A 25,875-nucleotide genomic window follows, 5' to 3' on the forward strand; every position below is an offset into this window, starting at 1 on the left:
ACTTAGTAAAAAAAAAAAAAACCTTGAAAATATAATAATAATATTAATAATAATAACAAATATTAAAATAACACTAGGATGTTGCTCAGTAGTTGTTTATTGGCCCAAGACCAAAGAGCACACAACTAAGTCTGTAGATATGGCTTGGGTCCCTCAATGCAAGTCCCCCACCCCCCTTGTTTTAATTGTTTGGCGAAAATCAGGTCAAAAAAATATCATAGCACACCTTTCCAAACATGATGAATACTGTATGACTTAAGAGTCAGGGGTTTGTTCAAATCCCTTAAGCATGAGCAATAATAATAATGCTTACCTCAGTGGGGTTTCCCAGTGTAATCAACAGAAAAACTACTATTGCATGAACCCAGTTACACATATCCAAAAGTTATAAATTCAAAGATTTTATTTTAAAGGACCATTTGTCTTGGATAAAGCAGAGCCCTCGAACCGTGTTTCATGTGGTCTCCTGCTGTTTATTAGCTCTTTATAATTCTCAATCAAGGCATCATTAAAATGTTATAGTTTCATATGAGAACAGTCTATGAACGGTTGCCGTCAGCCCTTTTTCCAGACGCTGCTGCACTAATAGAATATGCAAGTCCTGTGGGAATCCACGGCCTAATCCAGCTCAGAAACACACGTGCTGGACTGATGTTTTGTCTGGCATGCGTCCTGCTGAAGGCTGGCTCTCTCTACAGCTTACTTATGATGGAGTGAGATCATCAATCAGACGGCAGGAGCATAATGACAAAATCACAGAGCTATTGATCGGTCGGGCCTGTGTGGGGTGGAAGACACAGTGCTTGTTTACAGCCAGAGGACGGATAAAGCTACGCAGATCAATCAGACGAAGCCGAATGGATGGAGCAAGGCGGCTGAGACAACAAGAGAAGACATCTGAGGAGCAGCCTATTTTTTCCTAATGGCCCATGTTGTGCTGAGCTGTTTTAAGCCCTTTGTTGAATAGTCTGTGATGCTAGCACATCACACACAGTCAGATCTTTTCAATGAATCCCATCCAAATGGTTCATAAATAAACAGTCTAGAGTCAACAACTCACCGACATGCATATTCATTTTTTATTTTTTTTAATGAAAGGTAACATTTTATTGAGAAAGGATGGATTAAATTGATCAAAAGTCACATTAAGGACTTTTACACTATTACCAAAGTCTTCTATTTCAAATAAATGCTGGCCCTTTGTTGAATAGTCTGTGATGCTAACACATCACACACAGTCAGATCTTTTCAATGAATCCCATCCAAATGGTTCATAAATAAACAGTCTAGAGTCAACAACTCACCGACATGCATATTCATTTTTTTATTTTTTTTAATGAAAGGTAACATTTTATTGAGAAAGGATGGATTAAATTGATCAAAAGTCACATTAAGGACTTTTACACTATTACCAAAGTCTTCTATTTCAAATAAATGCTGTTATTTTGAATTTTCTATTAGTTCTCACTGAAATATTAAGTTTTCAACAACTGTGATTATTGACATAAATGCTGTTATTTTGAATTTTCTATTAGCTTTCACAGAAATATTAAGATTTCAACAACTGTTTTTACATTGAGAATATTAAGAAATGTTTCTTGAGCAGCAAATCAGCATGATTTCTGAAGGATCATGTGACACTGAAGACTGGAGTATTGATGCTGAATATTCAACTTTGTAATCACAGGAATAAGTTACACCTTAAAATATATTCAAATAGAAAATAGTTATTTTAAACTGTGATAATATTTTACAAAATTACTGTATTTTTAAGTTGAATGCAGACTTGGTGAACATAAAAGACTTCTTTCAAAAACAGGTTAAAAATCATATTGATCCCAAACTTGAACGGTAGTGTAATATGCAATGAATCGCTAAATCTTTTTTTTTTTTTTTTTTAAATAGTTAATTGAAACACATTTTTCATTAGAAAAGATTTGTGGAAAGACTTCCCATTAGTAGTAATGAATGTTAACAAGGAGCACAAAACAGGGATGGCCATGCTAAAATTTTATTATATCCATATAAACAGATGGAACCATTTCTGAGACAATGAGGGCTGATATTACAACCGTTGTATTCATTTTAAACGATCTGTATAGTCTATTACTTCATAACTTGTCCTGCACCTGTGCTACAGATGCAAATGACACCTCATTTCATGCATCAGACATACAGTTTTTGCCAGGTGGGCAAAACAATCTCACAGACTTTTGCTGTGAAATCTTTACTGATTTTTATAAAGTAAACATTTCAAGATGAACAATGAATATCCTACTTTTATAATCCCAAACTTGAACGGTAGTGTAATATGCAATGAATCGCTAAATCTTTTTTTTTTTTTTAAATAGTTCATTGAAACACATTTTTCATTAGAAAAGATTTGTGGAAAGACTTCCCATTAGTAGTAATGAATGTTAACAAGGAGCACAAAACAGGGATGGCCATGCTAAAATTTTATTATATCCATATAAACAGATGGAACCATTTCTGAGACAATGAGGGCTGATATTACAACCGTTGTATTCATTTTAAACGATCTGTATAGTCTATTACTTCATAACTTGTCCTGCACCTGTGCTACAGATGCAAATGACACCTCATTTCATGCATCAGACATACAGTTTTTGCCAGGTGGGCAAAACAATCTCACAGACTTTTGCTGTGAAATCTTTACTGATTTTTATAAAGTAAACATTTCAAGATGAACAATGAATATCCTACTTTTATATCATACTATTTGAGCCATAAAAGCCTGATGTATCACAAAATACATAAAAACTTAAAATAAAAATACTTTGTCTAAAGGTTCAACAAACTGTTCAATTAAAAACGTTAGGTTGGGCTATACACCTATATCTACAGTAACTGGAAAGACACCTGAACAACATATGCGTTGAAATGTTCTGAATGAAATGTTGGAAGTGCTGGTTTTCCACTTCTGGGACAAGCCAAAATGCTGGAGACATGACTTGAGTTGAGTTGTGATGTGTTTGCCTTCTCTCTTATTTATGACACATGGGCTGTCAATGCTTTAAATCATTGATTAGATCACAGATCCATCTTTGTAAGTAGTGCAGAGGTTAGTGGATTTTAGGGTGGATTTTCCAGTTCAATGTGAATAAGGATCGTGTTGAGTAAAGACTTTCTGCCCTTTTGTCAGGCTTTCATTCTGCTTTGTTCTGGTTCAGTTGGCGGGGCATGTTCATTCAACAGAATATCTGAATAAACAACGTCATGCTAAAAAAACACCATGTCAAAATTTTACCCACATTTTTGTTGTCTTTTGATACAGGGTGGGTAGGGACTGAGAAGAAAAGACGCACAAAGACTTTCTGGATATATAAAGGATTTTGAAATCACCTCAGACCGTTCCTCGGCATGTGCAACCTCCTCCTGGAGCAGATTGTGGGCAGTCTGAGGGCTGTGCTTCTCCGTGAAGACCTCTGGAAAACCACAAACATTTAATCTCAGTCAGTTTCAATTCTCAACATGACACTGGCTCAGAATCGAATTAAACATCACTATGAGAGATGGGAGCGAAAATGAATTTCTATAGATATTACTGTGACTCTACAGCACGTCACTTGCCCCGCTGCTGAATCTACAGCCCTACAGCAAAAAGACAACACTGAATAATATGTAGATAATAAATAGCCTCCTGTTACATAGAGTGGGTGAATTTTAGTCTGTTTTCAGTTAATTGGTTGAACAGATTCACAAAATTGCTTAATCACTCGAAGAGTTGAGTGGTTCACAGTTATGGAGTTAATAACTCACTCATCAAAGTAGCCGTTATATGTGTAGGGAAAATGTTTTGTGCTGTATATTTTATCTTACAGTTATCAATGGACTTACTTAACGTCTGTTCACAGCAACACGAAAATTTGGTTCAGACCAATGCGAATAATCAGCAGACGGGCTGATTGAAAATGCGATTTCACTCTCGAACACTAGGTGGAAAAGAGCTTAGATCACCTCTTCATAAAACACGTCGCACTGATGGCATGCAGATGTTTTTAGCAAAGAGGCACACGTTTCTTTGAGTTGTGTAGTGTATTCTCGACTTTTGACAAAGAGTGAATGTTTGCATCAGTCTGAACAGTATATTCAAATTTTGCCCTTAACATTCGTCTTGGTGTGAACATACATTGTGCTTAGAACAAGAAAAACGCATTAATTCATATAATCCACTAGTAAACAGTAATTAGCTGATAAAAAGATTGCCATTGAGTTGCTAGTGTTGAACAGCAATAAACTTAGGCATATTTAGGCATAATTTTGTGATTTCCATTATCAACAACTAAAACGGTTTCATTAATTTCATTGTGAAATGGACTAAAATTTTTAATAAAAATTACATGACAAAATATTTGAATCATTTGAAGAAACATCTTTCAAAAACAAAAAAACTTACTGACCCCAAAGTTGTGAACAGCAATGCATATGTAAATAAAACAAGAATAATTCTATTGTCAAAGACAATAGATAAAATGGCATATTCAATATACCGTATGCATTGTAAATAGTATAAAATGATACTTTTGAACGTAAGCATCAAATATACAGCTTCATATGTATGGTTTTTCTAACATAGTTGGTTTGCTCGGTAGCTCACGCGATACAGTACGAATCCCGTGAACCTACAGTTCGACAAGACAGTTGAAACCTGTGAATAAGGAAGTTAAAATAGCACGATTGCATTAGCGAATGCGTTTTTATATCACTTTTGCCTTCGTAAACAATATCGGGTAGGTTTAGGGGGTTATGTTATTTTCCAACACAATAGAGCATTAACATTTTAACGGCATTCCCCGGCCGCACATATGAATTCTGAACTGCCACAATACGTACCTGAAACAACGTAATAAAGAACAAAACAATACATGCCTGAACCAATATAAAAATGTGGCCATGGTCACGTATTGAAGGCACGTTTTAGCGCCACTCACTGGACATTTCCCTTTGAAACTCCCGCGAAACGTGCAGTACAGTTGCAGAAATGTCGTATTTCCAATGAGCCTGGGCTGGAAAGTCCAGACTCAAAAGAAGTTAAGAACTTAACTGTGTAAAGCAATTCAAATGAAAGTCCTATGCAAATGAAAGAGAACAGAAAAAGCTAGCAAAATACTATAGATACACAAAACATAAATAACTGCAATATTATCATACTGCGTTTCAGATATTGATATAATGTCCTATCTCTGAAGTCTCATTCACACTAAGGATGATAACTATAAATATTAACTCTAAATAACCATTCTAATTACATGAGGATAGCAAAGTTTACACCACAACACTACAACAATAACGACACGGAGGAACGATATTGTTGGAATCACTTTCAGAACTATTTTTTAATCTGATGAAAGATTAAAAACATTGACAGCCAATCAGAATCCAGACTTTAAAGAACTTGAGAATTTGAAGCATTAGATTAAACAACCGCAGAGTGTTTATAAGAAATGTTTTCATACCTTGGTTTGTTCTTGGTGTGAATAGGCTGATTGCCACCCGCAGTAACCAAGTTAACGACTTCCTGACTGAATCATGCGAGCGGTGGGTTAAAAACTCGCTCACTAAGTCAGTCAGGAACTGTTACACGTTTGAACGTGCAAGCGCGCATTAGATTTGAGAGCTATGCACAAGAGGATGATTTCCAGAAAATAACATACATTTCTGTCTGTTCTTCACATAAAGCTATCGCATGACTTCAGAAGATTTCAAACATGCTATGATTGCTTTTGTGGTCCTTTTGATGCATGATGCAATAAATGGCACATTAATACATAAAAAACACTAGCTGATAGCATCCCACTGCACAAACAGAAATGAGGTCTCTCCGGGGCTGGTAACTGTGTGCCAGCAGGACAAAAGAACATCACAATAGTGTGTGAAAACATATCTAGAGTGTGTTCAGCTGTGAAGAATCTCCGCTGCTTGAGTCTTGTGTAAAGTGCGAGACTGAAGCTGCTCTCAGGTCTCTTTGCAGTGGTATTGCAGGGCCCTGAGGGTGAGGGTGGATGCAATCACTTTCTGTTAGCTCATGTCCACTGATGAGAGTGAGGGGCTCGGACCCTCTAAGTGTTGTGCTGGGGTTGCTACGGCAACCGGCAATTATGCTAATGTATAGATGTGCTGTGCTGAGTCCACAGGGGATATGAAAGCTGAGCTAGCGGCCATCAAGGGCATAGACAGGTCACGGCAATGACACCATTTGTGCTCGATTGAGCTGAGCCGCTCCCCAAACAAACCTCTATTATAGGAGGGAAACGCTCCTGAGATAATTACTGGGGAGGTACCATGGTAAAATGAAGGTATTAACTGGTAATTATAATGGTACTGTATGATTATTCACTGGTTAAATGGTAATCCAAAAAGTTTATTTTAATAAGGAAAAAATATATAAATGTTACATTAAAAAATACTATTTATACAGTGAATTTATTATACATTACAGTATATTCATGTAATTTATTCAAGAAGATAATATATGCTCTTTTACGATTTTTCAGCATTATAAAGAATTAATCAGTTTAAAATGTAGGATGAAATTAGTATTATATTTAACAAAATGCTACATGTACTTTTAATGTAAAAGTAAATATTTGTTACAAATTATGTTTTACACTGAAAAACAGCAAAACAGGGTGGTTATTGGAACTTCCTGCCAACATTTTCACTGCCCTCACCACAAAAAATAAATAATTTTAAATGTGTCGCAAAAATATATATTAATCATTTCATTTAATGTTTCAGTTTTTACAAAAAAAGTCAAATAATTAAAAAACATTTATTATATACACTACCACTCAAACGGTTGGGGTCAGTAAGATTTTGAAGAAGGTTTCTAAGAAATTTGTATTTTTATTGAGAAAGAATGTGTTAAAGTGATCAAAATTGTCAATAAAGACTTTTACATTTTTACAAAAAATTATATTTGAAATAAATACTGCTTTTGAACTTTCTATTCATCAAAGAATCCTGAAAATAACTGCTAAAAATTCAGATTTCAATCATAAATTACATTTAAAAATACTAAATGGTTTATTTCAATTTTTAAATGAAAAAGAAAACAGTTAATTAAAACTGTAATAATGTTCCACATTACTGTTTTTACTGTATTTCTTTCTTTTTTTAACAAATATATGCAGACCTAGTAAGCATAAGAAACTAAAATAGAACTATATAGTGTATGGAAATACAAACATTACAATAATTTGATTGTCAAGAGATAATATTTGTTTTTATTTATCTTTTTTCCCTTCGTTAAAATTATACAAAAAGCAGTTTCATGGCTGGTAAGCAATATCTCTGTATGATACATTTTCTCAATTCACTTGCTATTGGCAGGTGTGGCAAAAACATGTAACATACTGTATGTGGCTTAAACGGACTGCAATTCTATTTGGTCCAGCTAGTAGTGCAGCAATTACACATATAATTACACTGTAATAATCATGGTACTGATCAAAAACATGCCATTACCATTATACCACATCCAAATAGTCATGGTAATATCATGCTCCTATTCAAGTGAGTTACTGCATCTTCAGACATGCTTTTTCAAGCTTTTACAGCTCCTTAGTTCAAGTTAATCTATCTGAGATCCTCTCATGGAAGCAAGACTCATATATGATGAGCTTCATCCTTAATTAATCTTGTCACTACTATGGATTGATGCCAACATTCAGGCACGCGCCTTGCCAATAACTCACAACAAAGCCTTTAATATTGCTGCTACATGCCCCGCTCTCAGAACATGAATAATCAAAGGCCCACTATGTCACATGCATTAGTGTGTATCTGTACGTTCTGGCCGTGTGCCTGCTGAGGCATGACGGCGTGAGCGAGGGGGGAGTGGCACACCACGTGCGTGACCCCGGAGACCCACGAAATGAAACGGTAATGGAAGGTGACAGACAGCCAAACAAACTCTTGGGGAGCAGCTGTGGGTGACCTACATACTGGGGAGAAACCATGCAGATGAGCCGCAGGGTGTCCACTTCATGGCGAGGAAACTACTGGAGCCAGAGATATGACCTGGGGCTTATGGGGTCTCACAGTTACGATGGCTCTTGATGGATACAAAGCTAAGGACCCAAAGCTTTTATAGTGACATGACAGATCACAGTCCGTGTAGATACAATAGCAAAAAAGAAGAAGTGAGAATTTAATGAAATGGTCAATCAGAGAAATAAATTCCTCATTCATCTGGACTGAACTTCAGAGATCAATAACCAGAGCAAAGTGCTGTCCTCCCTCCATGAATACATAATGCTAACTGATTTCATTGACTGAACACAATCGTTTTGTTCCAAACAAAAGGTCTTTTGCGGTCTGACTTTAGCATCCGGTTGTTTGCAAAAGAAAAACATTCATCGTTCTAATTCCGCAAAAGGCAAAATTGTCTCTTCTCACTAGGCTTGCCGCGATAGATGGTGCTGACGGTGATACTGGTGTTAAGCCGCAACACCGGTTATGTCACTTGCCCACCGACCCCCACCGTCGTTTAGATTTTTTATAGTAATAAAAATAATTTAATTCAGTAAAAGAACACACTGCAATTAAAAACTGAATGCAGCTGCTCGATGCAGTTGAACGACAGTTGCATCACAGATCAGATTTCATTTCTCCAGTGAGGAGAGTGAGTCGAGCTGACTGGCAAGAAGAGTGAGGTGAGGTGAGGTGAGACTGACAAGACGGATGATTTAGTTTTGAAACGAGATGCAAAAGCGCCTGTTTGGCAATATTTTGCCATTTATCTAAGGTGATTTTGTAAGTTTTTTTAAACATTTGTTTCTTATTTAATTGGTTCCACATTGTTTGCTGACTTTTACTTTATTTAAACTTTGTGTCATTTATTTATTTTATTTGACATCAAGGTGTATGCCGTGCCTCCAAGCTTTCTTACTCGTTTTGCTAATAAACATTCTACGTTTCTTATTTATTTGGTTATATATTATACATGTTTACTTGTTTCCAGTTTTGTACATTTAAACTTTTTGTAAGTTATTTGTTATTTTATATTATGCATAGCCTGCCCTATAGCATGGTGCATTTTATTTGTTTTGTTAATAAAAGTTCTATGTTTTATATATAGGCTAAAGTGAGTTTGACGTTGTATTTTGTTGTTGCATTCAAGCAATTGACGCCTAACTGCCGCTAATCCGTGTGCTAAAATGCACACGGCGCTTTTAAGCTATTTAAAAGCGAAGGAAAGCGAGGAAAAGAGGGAAAATTCAAACAAACTAAAAATGAACAATTGCTTTACTCAGAATTGCCGCAATTTGAAAGTGAAAGTAAAATACGCATGCCGCTTTTACAAGCTATTTAAAAGCTAAGGAAAGCCAGGAAAAGAGGGAACGCCCCCGCACCCACGGTGATACCGGTATTACCGGTGTTGTCACACGTCGATTAACCGGTGGGAAAATTTCCACACCGTCACAACCCTACTTCGCACAGGATCAGAATCATTGTGAAAACAGTACAATTTAGCTTACCTTTAAAAAGAGTACTGATTATAAAAATAATGCATTTAAAATAATATACTTAAGTGTGAACTGAATGTTTTAGGTCACTTAACTACATGTTAATCACAATTCAACTGCAATGTATTATAGTTTACATTAATATGGAATAAAAATAGCTTTAGAGTGCCCACTTTATATGTAATTTCATAATGACGTCTTTGAAATACAGTTAAAGTGCACTGCCGAATGTACAAACAAGCATTTATGGTAAACTACAATACACTTTAATGTCATTTCTATTGAAACTTTTATGTCATGCATTTAAATATATTCGTAATTACACATTTGTAATGATGAAGTTGTCATTTTGCATATTCAAACTATAATAACTTTAAATGTAATATCAGTGTATTAACTTTAAATGTGTTGTAACATCAACACATTACAGTTACAATCAAGTACTTTTCAGTTACTTTTAATGTTCTTTAGAATGTTAACACATCAAAATAAAATTACTTCTTTAATGATTTAAATTATAGTACTTTAGAGTAAAACTTTTAATTTGACTATTATTATTATTACAAAGTTGTGTGCTATCAAGTGAAAACATTTATAAAACTCTAAGTACACTTCAGTGGCTTTTCCTTAAATATTATATATTTATTTTTTATGTATTTCATTAATATTATATTACCTACGTAAGTACAGTTTTTAAACATACTTTTAAGATTTAAAGAACACTACAAGTGCAAATTCAATATAGTTAAGCGTACTTCTTTTTGACGAGGGATCCTGTTAAATCAACTGTCAGCATCAGCAAAAACTCATATGCTCATAATACTTATTAGTGTAACAAATTGAATAGAAAACCCAACCTGAATTTCAGAATGTCTATTGTACCTTAGTATTTGGTTTGTTCTTATTTTGCTTTAATGACAGCAGCAGTCGAACAGCTTGAACAAAACCTGTTCATGATCATGTTCTCCAGCAGGATTTGAGATGATCCAAAGATCAAGGAATGAAGACTACTGATTGTCTGCAATAAAGCATTTTCAGTTGAATTAAATCTTGATTATTAATCTTGCTGGCTTGGAAATTATCCTACAAAAGATACATAAAAGATATGCATGAGTCTCTGAGTATAAGACATACTGTATTAGCTGAAGTTGGTGAATGCTGGATACATTATAGATAATCATTTGATACTCCAAGCCTTAAGTAGCAAATCAAAGTTAGCATGCATCCCAGTGGAACAGGCTTTTTTTTTCAATGCAATGCAATGTCAAACTGAGTCATATGTCAATAGATATGACTCACTGCTATGCATTACATAATACACAACACTATGCTATTAGTGAAGAAAATAAAAGGTAACAACACTACAAAATTACTCCAAGGGATTCCAGAAAACAGTACAATGCTTCCAGAAGTCTGCATCTTTATAGTTTTACACGTAAAGCAATGATGTATATTTCACATGATATCCACTCACGTGAGATTAAGATTCATGTTTTACTTTCATATTATTTATATACTATTATAGTATTTATTAATATTTTGAAGTAGCTTTTATTATTACATTTTCAGTTGATTTTAATTTTAGTTTAGGTTTTAGTAATTTTATGTTGTGCTTGTTTCAAATTTCTATTAACTATATTTCAGTTTTAACTTAGTAGTTCAACTTATTTTCAGTTATTTGCCACGGTAGCAAGCTTTTTATCTAATATTTATATTCTATCTCAGCTTTATTACTAGGGCTGGGTTTTGACACAAGTTTCACGATTCGATTCTCATTCACAAGCTTTTTTAGGATATATATTATTATTATTATATTATATACAAGATTATTTTGGATATATATCAGATACAGTACATGCCAAATTTTCTCAAGGAAAAATAAAATCTCTCAACTTATGCTGTAAAATATACAATGAGAGTCAGTTGGTACTACACTACTATAAGTGTCACGAATCCTGTCCATGGACTTCCGTTCAATCACCACCAGAGGTCACCCTTCCATTACATTGACTCTCGCACTACACAAACTGTTGCATGTCATCCCGGACTACATATCCCATCATCCATTGCACACATCACTGATTGCACACAGCTGTAACCAATCACACATTCACTATATAACACTCACTCAAACAACCATTCACTGCCGAGTAGTGTTTAGCGCATATCACTCCCCTAGCGATAGATACTCTACGGAGACATTTCTAGTTCTCATTGTTTAGTCATAGTCTTGTCTTGTCTGCTTTCCCATGTTACCTGATTATTGCCTGACCACACCCTATAATAAAGCCTTGCAGATGGATCCTCACGTCTCGTTCGCCCCGTAACAGAATACTCAGCCACACAAGGATCCAGCGGCTTTTCAAGTGGACACTGGCCAGGTATGGACATTGTAAGACTGTTATTAGCCCTCAAACAGGGCACACGATCGCTCAAGGATTATATTCAAGAGTATCTGAACTTTGCTTATTTTTCTAATCTGCCAGACTGTGTACTCATAGACTTCTTTTGTGAGGGCATTAATCAGCCACTCAAATCACGTTTAATCCGTGAAGGTCCCCGCTCATCTCTCAGTCAGTTTATGGACTATGCTTTGTTGACTGCTGGTTCAACGTTCACTCTGGGTGTCACGGAGGAACGCAATCTCGCACTCACTCGTGTAATGGCGGCCACACTAGAGCATGCTCACAAAATGGTGGACACAACAGCGCCCCGTTATGTCACAGCTGCCAATCCTGAATCAAGTCAAGTCATGGCTGATTTTCCTGAGTCAAGTCAAGTCACAACTGATCTTCATGAGTCAAGTCAAGTCACAGTTGATCGTCATGAGTCAAGTCAAGTCACAGCTGATCGTCATGAGTCAAGTCAAATCACCGCTGATCTTCCTGAGTCAGGTAAAGTCACGGTTGATCTTCATGAGTCAAGTCAAATCACAGCTGATCTTCATGAGTCAACTCAAGTCACAGCTTCCATTGCTGAGTCAAGTCAAGGCTCAGCTGATCTGCCAGAGCCTCGTCACATCTCAGCTGATCTCCCAGAGTCTCGTCACATCTCTGCTGTTTGTCCAGAGTCTCGTCACGTCTCAGCTGATCGTCCATAGTCACGTCACCTCACAGCTGATCATCCAGAGTCACGTCACCTCACAGCTGATCATCCAGAGTCACGTCACCTCACAGCTGATCATCCAGAGTCACGTCACGTCCTGTCTGCTTCACCCAGATTATCAAGGTCAGTCCTTCGGTATCCCAGCCTGGTATCCAGTGTGAGGGATGCACCGCTGGTGTCTGCACGCGCAGCTGGTATCCCCAAACCTACTCACTTTAGCCCTCCTGTTCCTGAACTGATTCCCCTGTCTGAAGCGCTTCCCTTGATGGGGACCGCTTTTTGGTGCATTTGAGCTGCATACACCACCACAGAACTCCCGGAGGCGGCGGCGCCCACTATTAGGTCTCCAGAGGTGGGGGCTGAAGCTGCAGAATCTCCTGAGTTAATGGTGCTCGCTGCTGTGTTCCCTGAAGCAATTGAGCCCGCTGCAGTTTCTCCAGAGGTGGCGGCGCATGCTGCAGAACCTCCCGAAGCGGCGGTGCTCGCTTCAGCTCCTTGCGTGGTGGTGGCGCCCAGAAACGCACTTTCAACCTGTCATGTCAAGGTCGAAGGAACCTTTAGCCGAACTCTCCCTGTATCCTGAGGGCATTACTGTAGAACCTCCAGAGGTGGCGGCACCCGCTGCAGAACCTCCAGAGGTGTCAGTAGTACCCACCTGTGAACTTCCTGTTTGTCCTGTCATGGCTATCGAGGCCCTTTTTGTGCTCTGGACCTGTCCTGCCATCTCTTTGCCTGTTCTGTTCCGGCCAAGGAGGCCGTCTGTGAACTCTCTGTCCGTCCTGTCGTGGCTATGGAGGCCGCCTGTGAACTCTTTGCCTGTTCTGTTCTGGCCAGGGAGGCCATCTCTGAACTCTCTGCCTTGTCTGTCACACCTGAAACTGTCTGTCTGTCTGTCACAACCCAAAACCAAGTTTACAGGTTCAACCCAAGTCTTTGAACCCGTAAACCTGCCTGTCATGAGCCCAGAGAATAATAATGCATTCCGTGTCAGTCCCTTTAACTCTGTCACTACCCTAGAGAACATTGATGAGCTTCTTATGTTCTCTGCCTTGGTCCCTGAAACCAGGAATGCACTGCCTGTGTTGTCTGTCTTTGTTTTCTCTACGCCCCAGTCTCTGCCATGGGTCCCGGCTCCGTCTGCTCTGCCGTGGTGGTCTTCTGCTCCACCGTGGTGGTCTACTGTCTGGCTCTGGTGGTCTTCTGCTCTGCCGTGGTGGTCTGCTGTCTGGCTCTGGTGGTCTTATGCTCCGCCGTGGTGGTCTGCTGTCTGGCTCTGGTGGCTTTCTGGCTTTCTTATGTTCTCTGCCTTGGTCCCTGAAACCAGGAATGCACTGCCTGTGTTGTCTGTCTTTGTTTTCTCTACGCCCCAGTCTCTGCCATGGGTCCCGGCTCCGTCTGCTCTGCCGTGGTGGTCTTCTGCTCCACCGTGGTGGTCTACTGTCTGGCTCTGGTGGTCTTCTGCTCTGCCGTGGTGGTCTGCTGTCTGGCTCTGGTGGTCTTATGCTCCGCCGTGGTGGTCTGCTGTCTGGCTCTGGTGGTCTTCTGCTCCACCGTGGTGGTCTGCTGTCTGGCTCCTGGTGGTCTTCTGTTCCGCCTGCTCTGTTGTGGTGGTCCTCACTTCCATCCATACTGCCGGATCTGTCCTGGCTTTCTGCTTCGCCGGTCTTGCCTCAGTCCCCGGTCTCTCCACTACCACGTGGACCTGGCCCTCCGTCCCTCCCCCTGTTCCGCCTCCGCTCCACCGCCCTCCTGAATCGTAAAGTGTTCAGAGTGTCTGGAAACCGCTCCTTGGAGGGGGGGGCTATGTCACGAATCCTGTCCATGGACTTCCGTTCAATCACCACCAGAGGTCACCCTTCCATTACATTGACTCTCACACTACACAAACTGTTGCATGTCATCCCGGACTACATATCCCATCATCCATTGCACTGATTGCACACAGCACTGATTGCACACAGCTGTAACCAATCACACATTCACTATATAACACTCACTCAAACAACCATTCACTGCTGAGTAGTGTTTAGCGCATATCACTCACCTAGCGATAGCTACTCTACGGAGCCATTTCTAGTTCTCATTGTTTATTCATAGTCTTGTCTTGCCTGCTTTCCCGTGTTATCTGATTATTGCCTGTTTCTCTTGGATTAACCCTTTGCCTGCTGTTTCGGACTGTTTGCACCTCGCCTGGACTCTAGCTCGTGTTATTGGATAATCCCTTGTGTCAAGCCCTCTGGATATTGTTAGCCGCTGATCGACCACGCCCGTTTTGGATTACTCTTCTGTCTTGCCCTTAATATACCTGTTTGCCATTGTCTGCCCCATGCCTGTTTCATGACCACACCCTTTAATAAAGCCTTACAGATGGATTTTATCCATCTCGTAAAGGTCTCACGTCTCGTTCGCCCCGTAACAATAAGATTGAAGGATAAAATGTACTGATTCGTTAAAATTACACTTAATGAAGTTTTTAAAATAATAAAGTTACAATTACATAATATTTCTACTTCAGTTTTTTATATATATATAAACAATGGTGGCTGTCATAAAAACTTGACGGATTTATTCAAATATTTTTCTATCTGACTAATGAGTTTATGGCCACCGAATATGTTTTTCCGAGATAAATGTTATGTTACGTGACATTGTTTACAAGACTTTATATTGACGTCTTTGCGGGCTGAAACACTGAGCGATTACATGAGACAGGATACGGATTGTAAAGTTGTACTCTTTCTTTTAACTTATTTTCGGATGTTTAGTCGTGTTTATTTTGTGTTGAAACTGGTATTAATGTGGAGGAGATGATCGGTTCATGTGCGCCTCGCGCTGCCGCATCTGTTGAACTGAGGCACTATAGCGATCTGTCACACCACATTAAAAAGCCAAAACGGCATTTATTGTTTGAATACTGCAATACAATGGACAGAATTTGAAATCTGAGACTTTGTTTCATATTAAAAGTACCAAAGCACAATGCTTATTGCGATATATTGGATGGGAAGTGCCCTTCAACGTTCCGTCCATTAACTGAAAACAGGCTAGACTAATCGATTCTTGGGATTTAAGAATTGATATCGTTCCGTAAAAATGAGAATCGATTAATATCGAGTTATCGATATTTTTTACCCAGCCCTATTTATTACAATTAATGAAAACAATTTTTAACAGTTTTAGTTAATAACAACACTGCCCCTGACTTAAAAACTGTTATTATTAAGTGTCAGTGCAGCTTTCAGAGGATGTAAATTAACCTGATTTGATTTTACTTGCTCAAAATTGGTTAAGAATCAATAAATCTATTTTTGTCATGCCAATAAAGCATTTTGAACTGAAATCTAATTATTTTTTATCTTACCAGCTAGGTGGCAACCCGAATTATTATGTCAGTAAAATATGCATGAGCATGCCTCGAAGCATGAGATATTAGCTGACACTGGTGAATGATTAATTAAAAGGTTAATTGTTCATTGTAAACACATGAGAAAACACATTATCCAAGTATTGAGCATTGAAACGAACTTAGCATGCAAGATGCGGTGGACCAGTCAAATTTTCAACATCAGCACCCTGTCAACCCAAGTCATATGTCAATGGATTGGACTTAATATGTATGGAAGGAAAGTGCTATTTACAAAAGGACTTCTGTCAGTGTAAAGCCACTTTGAAATACAACACTTTAGCAAACGTTTTGTTTGCGTTGCAAGCTAATGCTGCAGTGGCATCACATTGCTGTTATTGGCCTCCGATCATTCATTCAAGAGTATTTTCACTTTCTATAACTCACCTTCTCTTTCCATAAAGAAGGTGTGTACTGCTACACAATGATGGATGGTATCAAACTATTTGGAATAACTGATTATCTGGCACCTATTCCACGTGATTCCACATTGGATTCATTTAATTGAATTTGGCAAACTAGCTTTAAAGGACTTGATTATTGTGTGAGCATACACACAGGAAAAATTGCAAAGTTCTCTTCTTTGCAAGCATGTATGCACACACTCCCTCACTTCCTGTCAAAATAACAGAACGGTGGGTGTTCTTTTGTGGTCTTTACAGATAAATACCACCGGCTGCTTTCCTGTCATCAGAATGAAAGGAATAACTTCAGACGACTAATGCGCCCCGGTTGGTTTGCATGCGAAAACCTCCACATAACATCCTCTCGTACTCACAAGAGTAAAAGATTAGTTCAGGCCAAAAATCAACATGAAAATTCTAAATCCGTATGATGTTATTTCTTTCCATGGAACACAAAAGGATAATTACATAAAAATATCATCATGCATGACATTTCACAGTGAAGATGCAAAAAAGAACCATAAAAGCAGTCCATACGGCTTCTGCACTATATTCCAAGTCAGTGCTGATCTTTCCCCAGAGGAAAGTCATACAAGTTTGGAACAATATGATTGAGAGTAAATTATGCCAATTTTCACACTTCTTGATTAAAGCATTGAACTGACATCTGTAATGCTTCTGCACTGCAACATTCTGTGAAAGTGTCACTTCTGGTGTAAAATCAGAGGGGAAAGCACACCAGCGCCCTTCTGAAGAATGCACTCATTGAGGGCTTTTGTTCAGGTTTTCCTCGGGTCAAAACAGACAATGTGAGGACACCACACACAAGCACAAACACAGGGATGCAGGTGCCTGAGGAGACCTATCTGTTTAATTAAAAAACAGATAGGTCAGCATGCGTTTTCTTCTAATAAACGGCAACACGCTCAAAACAGCCTCAGCATGACTACATCTCTTTTAACAATTGTGTATGGCCATAAAGTGCTCATAAAAATAGGCACTACAAAAAAGTACCATTGCATTATTATTATAAATTTTTTTTTACAAGAATCGTGGTAGTTAATGTAGTGGTGGTTTGGAACAACTAAAACTGTATATATTTTAAAATTTATGTACACTACCATTCAAAAGTTTGGGATCAGTGAGATTTTTAATGTTTTTAAAAGAAGTGTCTTATGCTCATCAAGACTGCATTTATTTGATCAAAACTACAGAAAAAAAAAACTGTAATATTGTGAAATATTATTTCAATTTAAAATAATAGCTTTAAATTTTTATATATTTTAAAATGTAATTTATGCCTTTGGTGGCAAAGCTGAATTTTCAACAGCCATTACTACAGTCTTCAGATATCATTCTAAAATGCAGATTTATTATCCAATGCTGGAAAGAGTTGTGCTGCTTAATATATTTCTTTTTCTTTTTTGGAACCCGATAATTTTCAGGATTCTTTGATGAATAAAAAGTTCAAAAGAACAGCATTTATTCAAAATCGAAATCTTTTCTAACAATATTCACTACCATTCAAAAGTTTGGGGTCAGTTTTTTTTTTTTGGTGAAAGAAATTAATACTTTTATTTAGCAAGGATATGTTAAATTGATCAAATGAATAAATGCCGTTTCATGTTTCATGATTTCCACAAAATATCTAGCAGCACATTTTGCCATCAAAGGAATAAATACAAAAACATTCAAATGGAAAAGTTATTTTCAACTTTCAACTTTTTTTAGATATTCAACTTTAGTATTAGATTTAGTATTTTAAAAAATTGATCATTAAGGAGCAGAACAGTCTTACGTTATAATTATATCTTATATATTAATACTTATATGGTCCTGCAAAAGAATTTGAGCAAACTGTGCACAATCTACCATACTACAGACAATTTATGCTTATTAGTGGTATTTGTTATGAAAATATTTTAGCTATTTTCCTAATATTCAGCAAAGCATTTAGTTTCCCCTCCCTTGCAGTGTCACTGAGCTTAAGCCAATGTGAAAGAGTCAACGCAGAAATGTCAACAATGTATCAAGTTTATTTTTTCTAAGGGCTTTTGGCGTGGAGTACCCAGTTTGGGTTGGATTCTCAGGAGATTGATTTCAAAAGCTTGTGAGAGGCCCCTTTCTCCCACTGAGTGATTAAGGCCTCGTGTGTGGTAGCTCAATGGCCCTAATCCAGCTTTGATAACTGGCCCCTGCATTCAAACACTGAGAGAGGGCCAGAGTGACTTCACATCCTGTTAATTACTAACTCCTCCATCAGTAAGAACTATGCACTCTCACAGAGTTCCCCAGCCTCTTTGGCTGCCCCAGCATGCCTCTTCTCCATGTGATTTACAGGCACTTTGAGACATAGATGCCCTTTTCATGATCGCAATGACGGCTGACCCCCCTTCTGGAGGAGTTGAGGGTTTTTGTGGTAAAGGGTGAACGTTTGATAACCAGTTTGGTGAAAGTTCTGCGGGTATGTGTTGAGATGTCAATGATAGGTTGCAGTGTGTGTGAAAGGTCAGCAGGTCGGGCCTCGGGCAAACTGTGTCGTTACGCTAAGTTAACAATAAAAGGGCACTCGTGGTGCTCTTTGCTTTTGAAGCAGGATGGATAGTCTATCGCATACCAGCACAGGTCAAGAATGTGCCGTCGGCCACATGTGAGGGGGAACAGTAGGAACAGGAGATTTAAACAATCTTGAGTCATGCTCGTACACATTTGGCGAAAGCATTAAAAGCAAATTGGAAAGTCTGAGTGGGAACGAAACCGCCCGGAATGGTGGCATCATCAAGCTAGATTGAATTCCCATGAAGAAACAAGTAGTGCACCTTCCAGAGCCAAATTCTTCTCCTAACGTCTGTCGCAGCAACGGCATATTACGCAATAACTCGCAAGCCTCTGAGCCAGAACTTCGGTCTCAGATGATGGAGCAATCCAACGGTTTTTCATTCTTTCTTTCGGCTCTGAGGGAATGAGAATCAGATGTTTGGTGTTGGGGGAATGATCTCCCACCCATCCGGCTGTAGCCTGCAGCTGGAGGCACTGGTACATGTGCACTACATGGTGACAGGAAGGTGAACATTCCACCCTCCTTCTGTCACTAACCGGCAGCTGCGAGAGCAAAGGAAAAGAGTGTTTCTTGAGTGGATCTTTGCCCGTGTGGCCATGGAGATGCGAACTTCCTGTACAAGCTCTGTCAGAGCGTGTAAGCAGACTAGCAGATATCTCCGCTGATCTTTTGTTGCTCAGTTGGACACCGAAGGAACCCCACCGTCTCCTCCTCCTTTCTGCCCGTTCAAAACAGTTCAATTTCCTGCTGGCATTTCACTCCGGCAACTTTTTTCAGCTATCTCCTTCAGATTTCGGTTCCCAGACGCTCCCGGGCTCTCGGGTGAAGGGGTGGGTCGGAGGGTGATACTTTCTGACTATCATATGAATCTCTGCCTTTTCTTTAAGCGCCACTGGAGGTGGGGTCTCAAACAAAAGGCCTTTCAAATGGATCTGCATCACTAGTTGAGCTGCACAATGGTGAGGAGGGGCCAAAAAAGTCAACAAATAATTCATATCGGCCTCTATGGTCTAAGGGCTGAAAGGCGGGCCCAGAAGTACGAAAGTTGGGTCAATGTTGTGGGCTACAGCGGAAATATATACGGTGTGATCCTACATGAATTAATGCAACTGGCTAATCTTGTAGTCTGCACAGTCACCGCATGCCTAAATCATTTATGCACACAGGAGAACGATGGCGGAGCAAGAATTCCAGAGAAAGATTTCCAGAATTCCAACGTTTTCCTCTGAGATCCCAGCTTGGCCACTTCATTTAAGCAGTTTCCTTTGCAAACAAAAATCAGTGTACACAACAGATACTTGTTGTTTGCCTAAACAAACAGAGTAAAACTAAACAGTAGTACCACTTTTGAATGTGGTATTTTACTGTCCACCCACAATACAAGACCCTTAACATGCTTAAACTGAGCATCAACTAGTACTTAAACTCATACGGTTTAATTCATTAGTTTCTGTCATTCTTTTTTAGCTCAAAACACAGCTCAATTCTATGTAAAATAGGCTCATTATAGGTCTTATTCACAAAGCTATTTGCCGTCCACAGTTAATGTTGCATCCTGGTTAAGAACGTCTTTTAAATTGGATGAGTACATTTTCTACTGATCACAGCAGCACTAATTCAGCAAATGATGGAGAACCATGGGTAAACAATAATTTTTTTTCCTGCTGACCAAGTTGAGCCAGTTGTTCCTACCTTGCAAACATTTTCACTGGCCTATCAGAAAAGAACGATGAATTTTTATTTCTAGTAATGTATTTTATGCTTGCTATTTATAAATATTTACATTTTTCAATAAATTATTTATTTTTGAATTGATTTTAGCTAGCTAGATAACATTATCCTAATGATAAATCAGCATAATTTGCATCAACAATGTAGAGTACATCACAGAAAACCAAACATTTAAGTTTGCAGAGCATAAAAACAGATACATTAACATAACATATTCAGTACACAGCACTGGTCTTTCACATTGGCCCACGGTCAATGGCCATCCTTATTAATGAGACCTGAGAAAAGCGCACTGAAGAGTCATATCCAGATGTGCCAAGTATATCATATTTTAAGCATTTTAAAGAGCAGATTCACGTATTAGTTCAATTTACATGTTAGCATGTAAATAGATCTTTCAATTCATGTTATGACCCTGTAAACCTAGTAAATATATTCACATTTGCATGATATATATAAAAGCATAACAGAAAGGAATTTGAGTATCTATATATCTATAAAGCACTGTTTACCTGGAACAAATTTCACCTACAGGAATCATGATAACACTTTAACCAGAAGTTCATCCACCTAGAAAAGTAGTCAAGGCCAAGTTCACACATTTTTACTGAATAAGTTTTACTGTAAAAAACCTCATTTACATTTCTGCTTGTAAAACCTCCAGTATGATCGCCCAACAGTCGTCCATTGTAAGTGACTTACTATAAACATGTTTTTATTTGTTTTTACATTCAGTATGATGGACTATTTAACCATTGAAAAGAATCAATGCTCAAATCCTGACCATGTACCATTATGAACTTTGATGCCTAAAATAATAAAGAAAACAATAACAAAAGGACTGATTTCTAACTCACAAGCTCTCTGTTGTACAAGCTAATAATCGACATGCCATGTCAGCGGGCCAATAAAAAAGATGGGGCATGAGAAACTCAAGCTGAGCATTCAGCCAAGAGAGGAAGACCGTAGAAGAACACAATAATATTTCTCTTATTCTGGCCACGCTGAGAGAAAAAGGAAAACAAGTCCCTGTGAACCCAGGAGGAACTTTGGGAAGTGAAACCTCAGCACCTTAAGTACGTCTGATCCAGATGAGGGCAGTTATTCCTGGACTGGTGGGGAAGCCAAGTGGGGACCTTGTGGCCCCAGACTACCCCTTTGGGACCTGACCGCTACACTCCACCCTGGTGAGGGGGCGATTGAAGGTAACGCTGGAGATATCGCAGCTGGACGGATCAACAATCCAGGCATAGGTCAGCATGTCAGCCGTTCTTGCATTGAATAAATGAGGAGCTCCGGACATCAGGGTGTGTTATTATGGAACAATGTTGCCTGGCGATATTGAAATATTACCAGCAGAAGCACATGACAGCAGTGTCCCGATGCTATTCTTAAACTGCTCAGTCAACAGCCGGCGTATCATCAGATATCGGTCATCAGATTAGCAGCATACTTAAATGAACTCTATGTCTAACATTGCTTTAATCTGGGGAGGAGCACAGAATCATTTTTCCCTGAAAGACGTTCTATCATGACACAATTGTGTTGGGCTCACATTTTAAACTTTGCCTAACTCAAAAAGCAGGTGAAGTAAAAAAAAAAAGCATCTCCTACACTTCCTGTATTTTCCTTGCTGCACGCTCAGATTAGAGGACCAGAACTAATGATTATATACTATGGTATAGCTAGGGCTGGACGAAATAACCAAAAATATTACAGAAATTACAATTATTTTCATATTATTCAATATCAATATTAATTTCATACCATTATTGTTGTAATAAATGCATTCTGAATGTTTGTTGAGAATGGATGTAAAAAGAACTTTGTTTGTTTAAAAGCAAATTCCACTGAGTAATCTTTTAATTTAGGACCCCATAAAATCCATTAAATTTTTTCCCCCAAATTGTATACAATAGTAATATATTTGTGGCATTATTCTACAAGGTAAAACAAATATTTATTTTGGTGGTTTGTCGTGAAGATTTTTGAGTTTCAAAATGTATTTTACAGTACCTTTTATCAAATGAAACTATGATGTGAAAAATCAGCTTTGGAGAAGAATTTAATTTGGAGTCTCCTCATACAGAGAGACGAGACAATCAACATCATGGACTTATTTTTTCTGGTGAATACTGATATGGATTTATCGCCTAGCCCTAGATATAGCTAATATAAAAAGCAAACAACACAATGTGTGTTGAACCATGAAGAAAATGAGAAACAGTTGGTGTACTTAGCATTCACAACACCACTCGCGCAAGACCCTAAACCTCTACTCACCAAGTCGGCTTTGCTTTTCCCTGCAGGCAGTGGTCAGTTTTGCCAGTTCCTTGTACTTTGCAGCCAACTGCAGCTTGCCGTTTTGAAGGTGAGGGCGTTGTGAAAGGCTCTCTTCTGCAAGACTCCGATTGGTTACTAACAAGGAATCCCTGTCCAGCTGGAGCTCCTGGAACTGAACACAAATTTCAGTTAATCTTCGCTCAAGAAACAAAACTAGGACAAAAAAAGCAGAACACAAAGGCTGATCATCTTTAATACAATCTTTATTAAAACATATTATGCCCCTTTTTACAATATGTAATATAAGTCTCGGGTGTCCCCAGAATGTGTCTGTGAAGTTTCAGCTCAAAATACTCCACAGACAATTTATTATATCATTTTGAAAATGCTTATTTTGAGTGGAAGCAGAAACACGCTGTTTTTCGGGCCTGTGTTACTTGGTGTTGCTAGCGTGATTTACTCTGTTCGAATATTAAAGTATAATCTATTAGATTAACATGTTTGAGCATGTTGCTAGCATGTTTTAAGTTTAGCATGTTACTGTCATGCTCCTAAGCTATTTTAGCACGTTTCTAACATGTTTTAACATCTTGCTAGCATGCTTTAGAATGATAGGATGTCCTGTAACTTATCACGGCTGCATCAGATTTACAAGAGATAGCTGGAAGCGAAAGCTTGTATTGCTTGAGGTTTTATCACATAGCATACTGTATAAACAGAGTCTAAAGCTTTTCTTTTTGCATATTGAAAGAGCACGTTCCACAACTGTGGGATTTTTTTTTACTCATTTGGATCAGGTCAACTTTTGTTTCAATGTAATCCTGTGTAGACGCTGTTAAGAATGCAGTTCCTCAAACAAGATGGCCATCAAGGTCAAACCACAGAAGTCAGGAATGCAAGACCACAGAGAACTCGGAATGTATTCAGGACTTATGAGGCGTGCAGAGTGAGTGTGAATAATGCAACTCGATACATCAAATTTCTCAGGGGTCATATGAGGTTAGGTTATTATGCCAGGCACAGAATCCATGAACGTTTCCAAGAGAGATTGTAGGAAATTTAAAAAAAGAGAAAATAATAGCCTTCAGTTTTATACTAATTTGACTGAGGATTTTAGCTAATGTGTACAATGATTTGTAGAGAAAGATCCTTGAGTTTCATGAGAACAGTGGGAACTGGGTATGGCTTGGGCAAGGGCCCACATCTGTGTGAACAAAGACTTTTAGCATTTAGTTGAATTTGAGTTTACTAAGATTTAAGACTATGTAAAAAGAACTGGTTCTTTTTAGTAAATAAAAACAGAGCATAGCAAAAGTAATCCAATTGATTAACAAATTACTTTTATGTACCGTTACTTTGTAGTTAATAAAAAAGATACTGCACAAGTACAGATCGATTCAAAAACGATGAAAATGAGTCATTCAATCCATCAAACAGACTCCAGACATACTCAGGAGACCATTTGAATCAGTCCAGTGGTTCCTTCACTGAATTAACTTACAGAATTAACGGAATCGGTATACGGAGTCAAGCTATCATTACTTTTAGTGATATGTGACCCTGGAGCACAAAACCAGTCTTAAGTCGCTGGGGTATATTTGTAGCAATAGCCAAAACAACATTGTACGTGTCAAAATTATAAATTTTTCTTTTATGCCAAAAATCATTAGGATATTAAGTAAAGATCATGTTCTATGAAGATATTTTGTAAATTTCCTACCGTAAATATATCAAAACTTCATTTTTGATTAGTAATATGCATTGCTAAGAACTTCATTTGGACAACTTTAAAGGCGATTTTCTCAATATTTAGATTTTTTTGCACCCTCAGATTCCAGATTTTCAAATAGTTGTATCTCGGCCAAATATTGTCCTATCCTAACAAACCTTACATCAATGGAAAGCTTATTTATACTGGTAGTCAAAACGACTGGTTTTGTGGTCCAGGGTCACATATCAATATTTTTAAAAGTATGACAGGATGGATGAAAAGTGTTTTATATTACAGTCAGTGGCTACGTTTACATGCACAATTTTTGGTTCAATCGGACGGAATTGATTCCGATTGATGAATCTGAATGTAGTGTTTACATGAACGCTAAATAAAGTGATTGGGTTGATGTGCGTGTTTATATGTCACAAGCTTCAAATTGGATTTTTTATTTTTGCGCACACTGCACAAATATAGAGTTTCTCACTGTTTGCACATAATAACCACTCTCCTACACGGTTTCTTTATTTGTTTTTAACAGCAGAATTAATATTTATCCATTTATGGATAAATATACATATAAACCGCTGTGCTGTGTTGCTCATATTTATCATGCCGTAAAAATGCCCCTCCCCACGTCCAAAACGCATTGCCTGTGGATGAGAATCCAAAACAAGGACTGGTGGGAGGTTGTCCTGCTCCACTTCACAGTTGCCGAATGAAAGGAGAGTTTTATAATGACAGGACACGCATTTATACAACACTTTATTCAAAAGGAAGAACCGCTCGTCAGTCCGATTGTACGTCATTACGTTATTTCTGCGTCATTGCACATGCGCAGTCCTTTTAGTTTTCGGGGTTCAATCCGATCGAGTGTATACATGCACTCTCAATCGTATTAGAAAAGGAATAAACCACCCCTTTCAATCTGATCGAAATTTCATTCTGATCAAGCTCAATCGGATCGATTAAGGTGTTTACATGAAGGCTTTTCAGTCCGATTGAGCCATCAATCCGATTACAAACGGATTATTTGGTTGCATGTAAACATACAGTATATTATATACAGTTTGTGAATGGATGATAAGCATACATAGTATATACACCCAATATATATATATATATATATATATATATATATATATATATATATATATATATATATATATATACACATATACACATAT

The 25,875-nt window shown here is 38.1% G+C and overlaps 1 protein-coding gene across 1 annotated transcript in view; it reads right to left on the reverse strand.

Moving 5' to 3' along the window:
• LOC107561583 (vacuolar protein sorting-associated protein 37D-like) overlaps positions 1–25,875 on the reverse strand; it is a 48,298-nt gene that overhangs the window by 4,055 nt on the left and 18,368 nt on the right. Inside the window, exons 2-3 of the mRNA XM_016246055.1 lie at positions 22,978–23,149; positions 3,364–3,446 (exon numbers count right to left, since the gene is read on the reverse strand). Of these exons, the coding sequence (XP_016101541.1) occupies positions 3,364–3,446; positions 22,978–23,149 (255 nt within the window). The remainder of the gene's footprint in view (positions 1–3,363; positions 3,447–22,977; positions 23,150–25,875) is intronic.

The sequence above is a fragment of the Sinocyclocheilus grahami genome, unplaced genomic scaffold (assembly GCF_001515645.1).
Source record: "Sinocyclocheilus grahami isolate Dianchi unplaced genomic scaffold, SAMN03320097.WGS_v1.1 scaffold781.1, whole genome shotgun sequence".
Classification (NCBI taxonomy): Eukaryota; Metazoa; Chordata; class Actinopteri; order Cypriniformes; family Cyprinidae; genus Sinocyclocheilus; species Sinocyclocheilus grahami.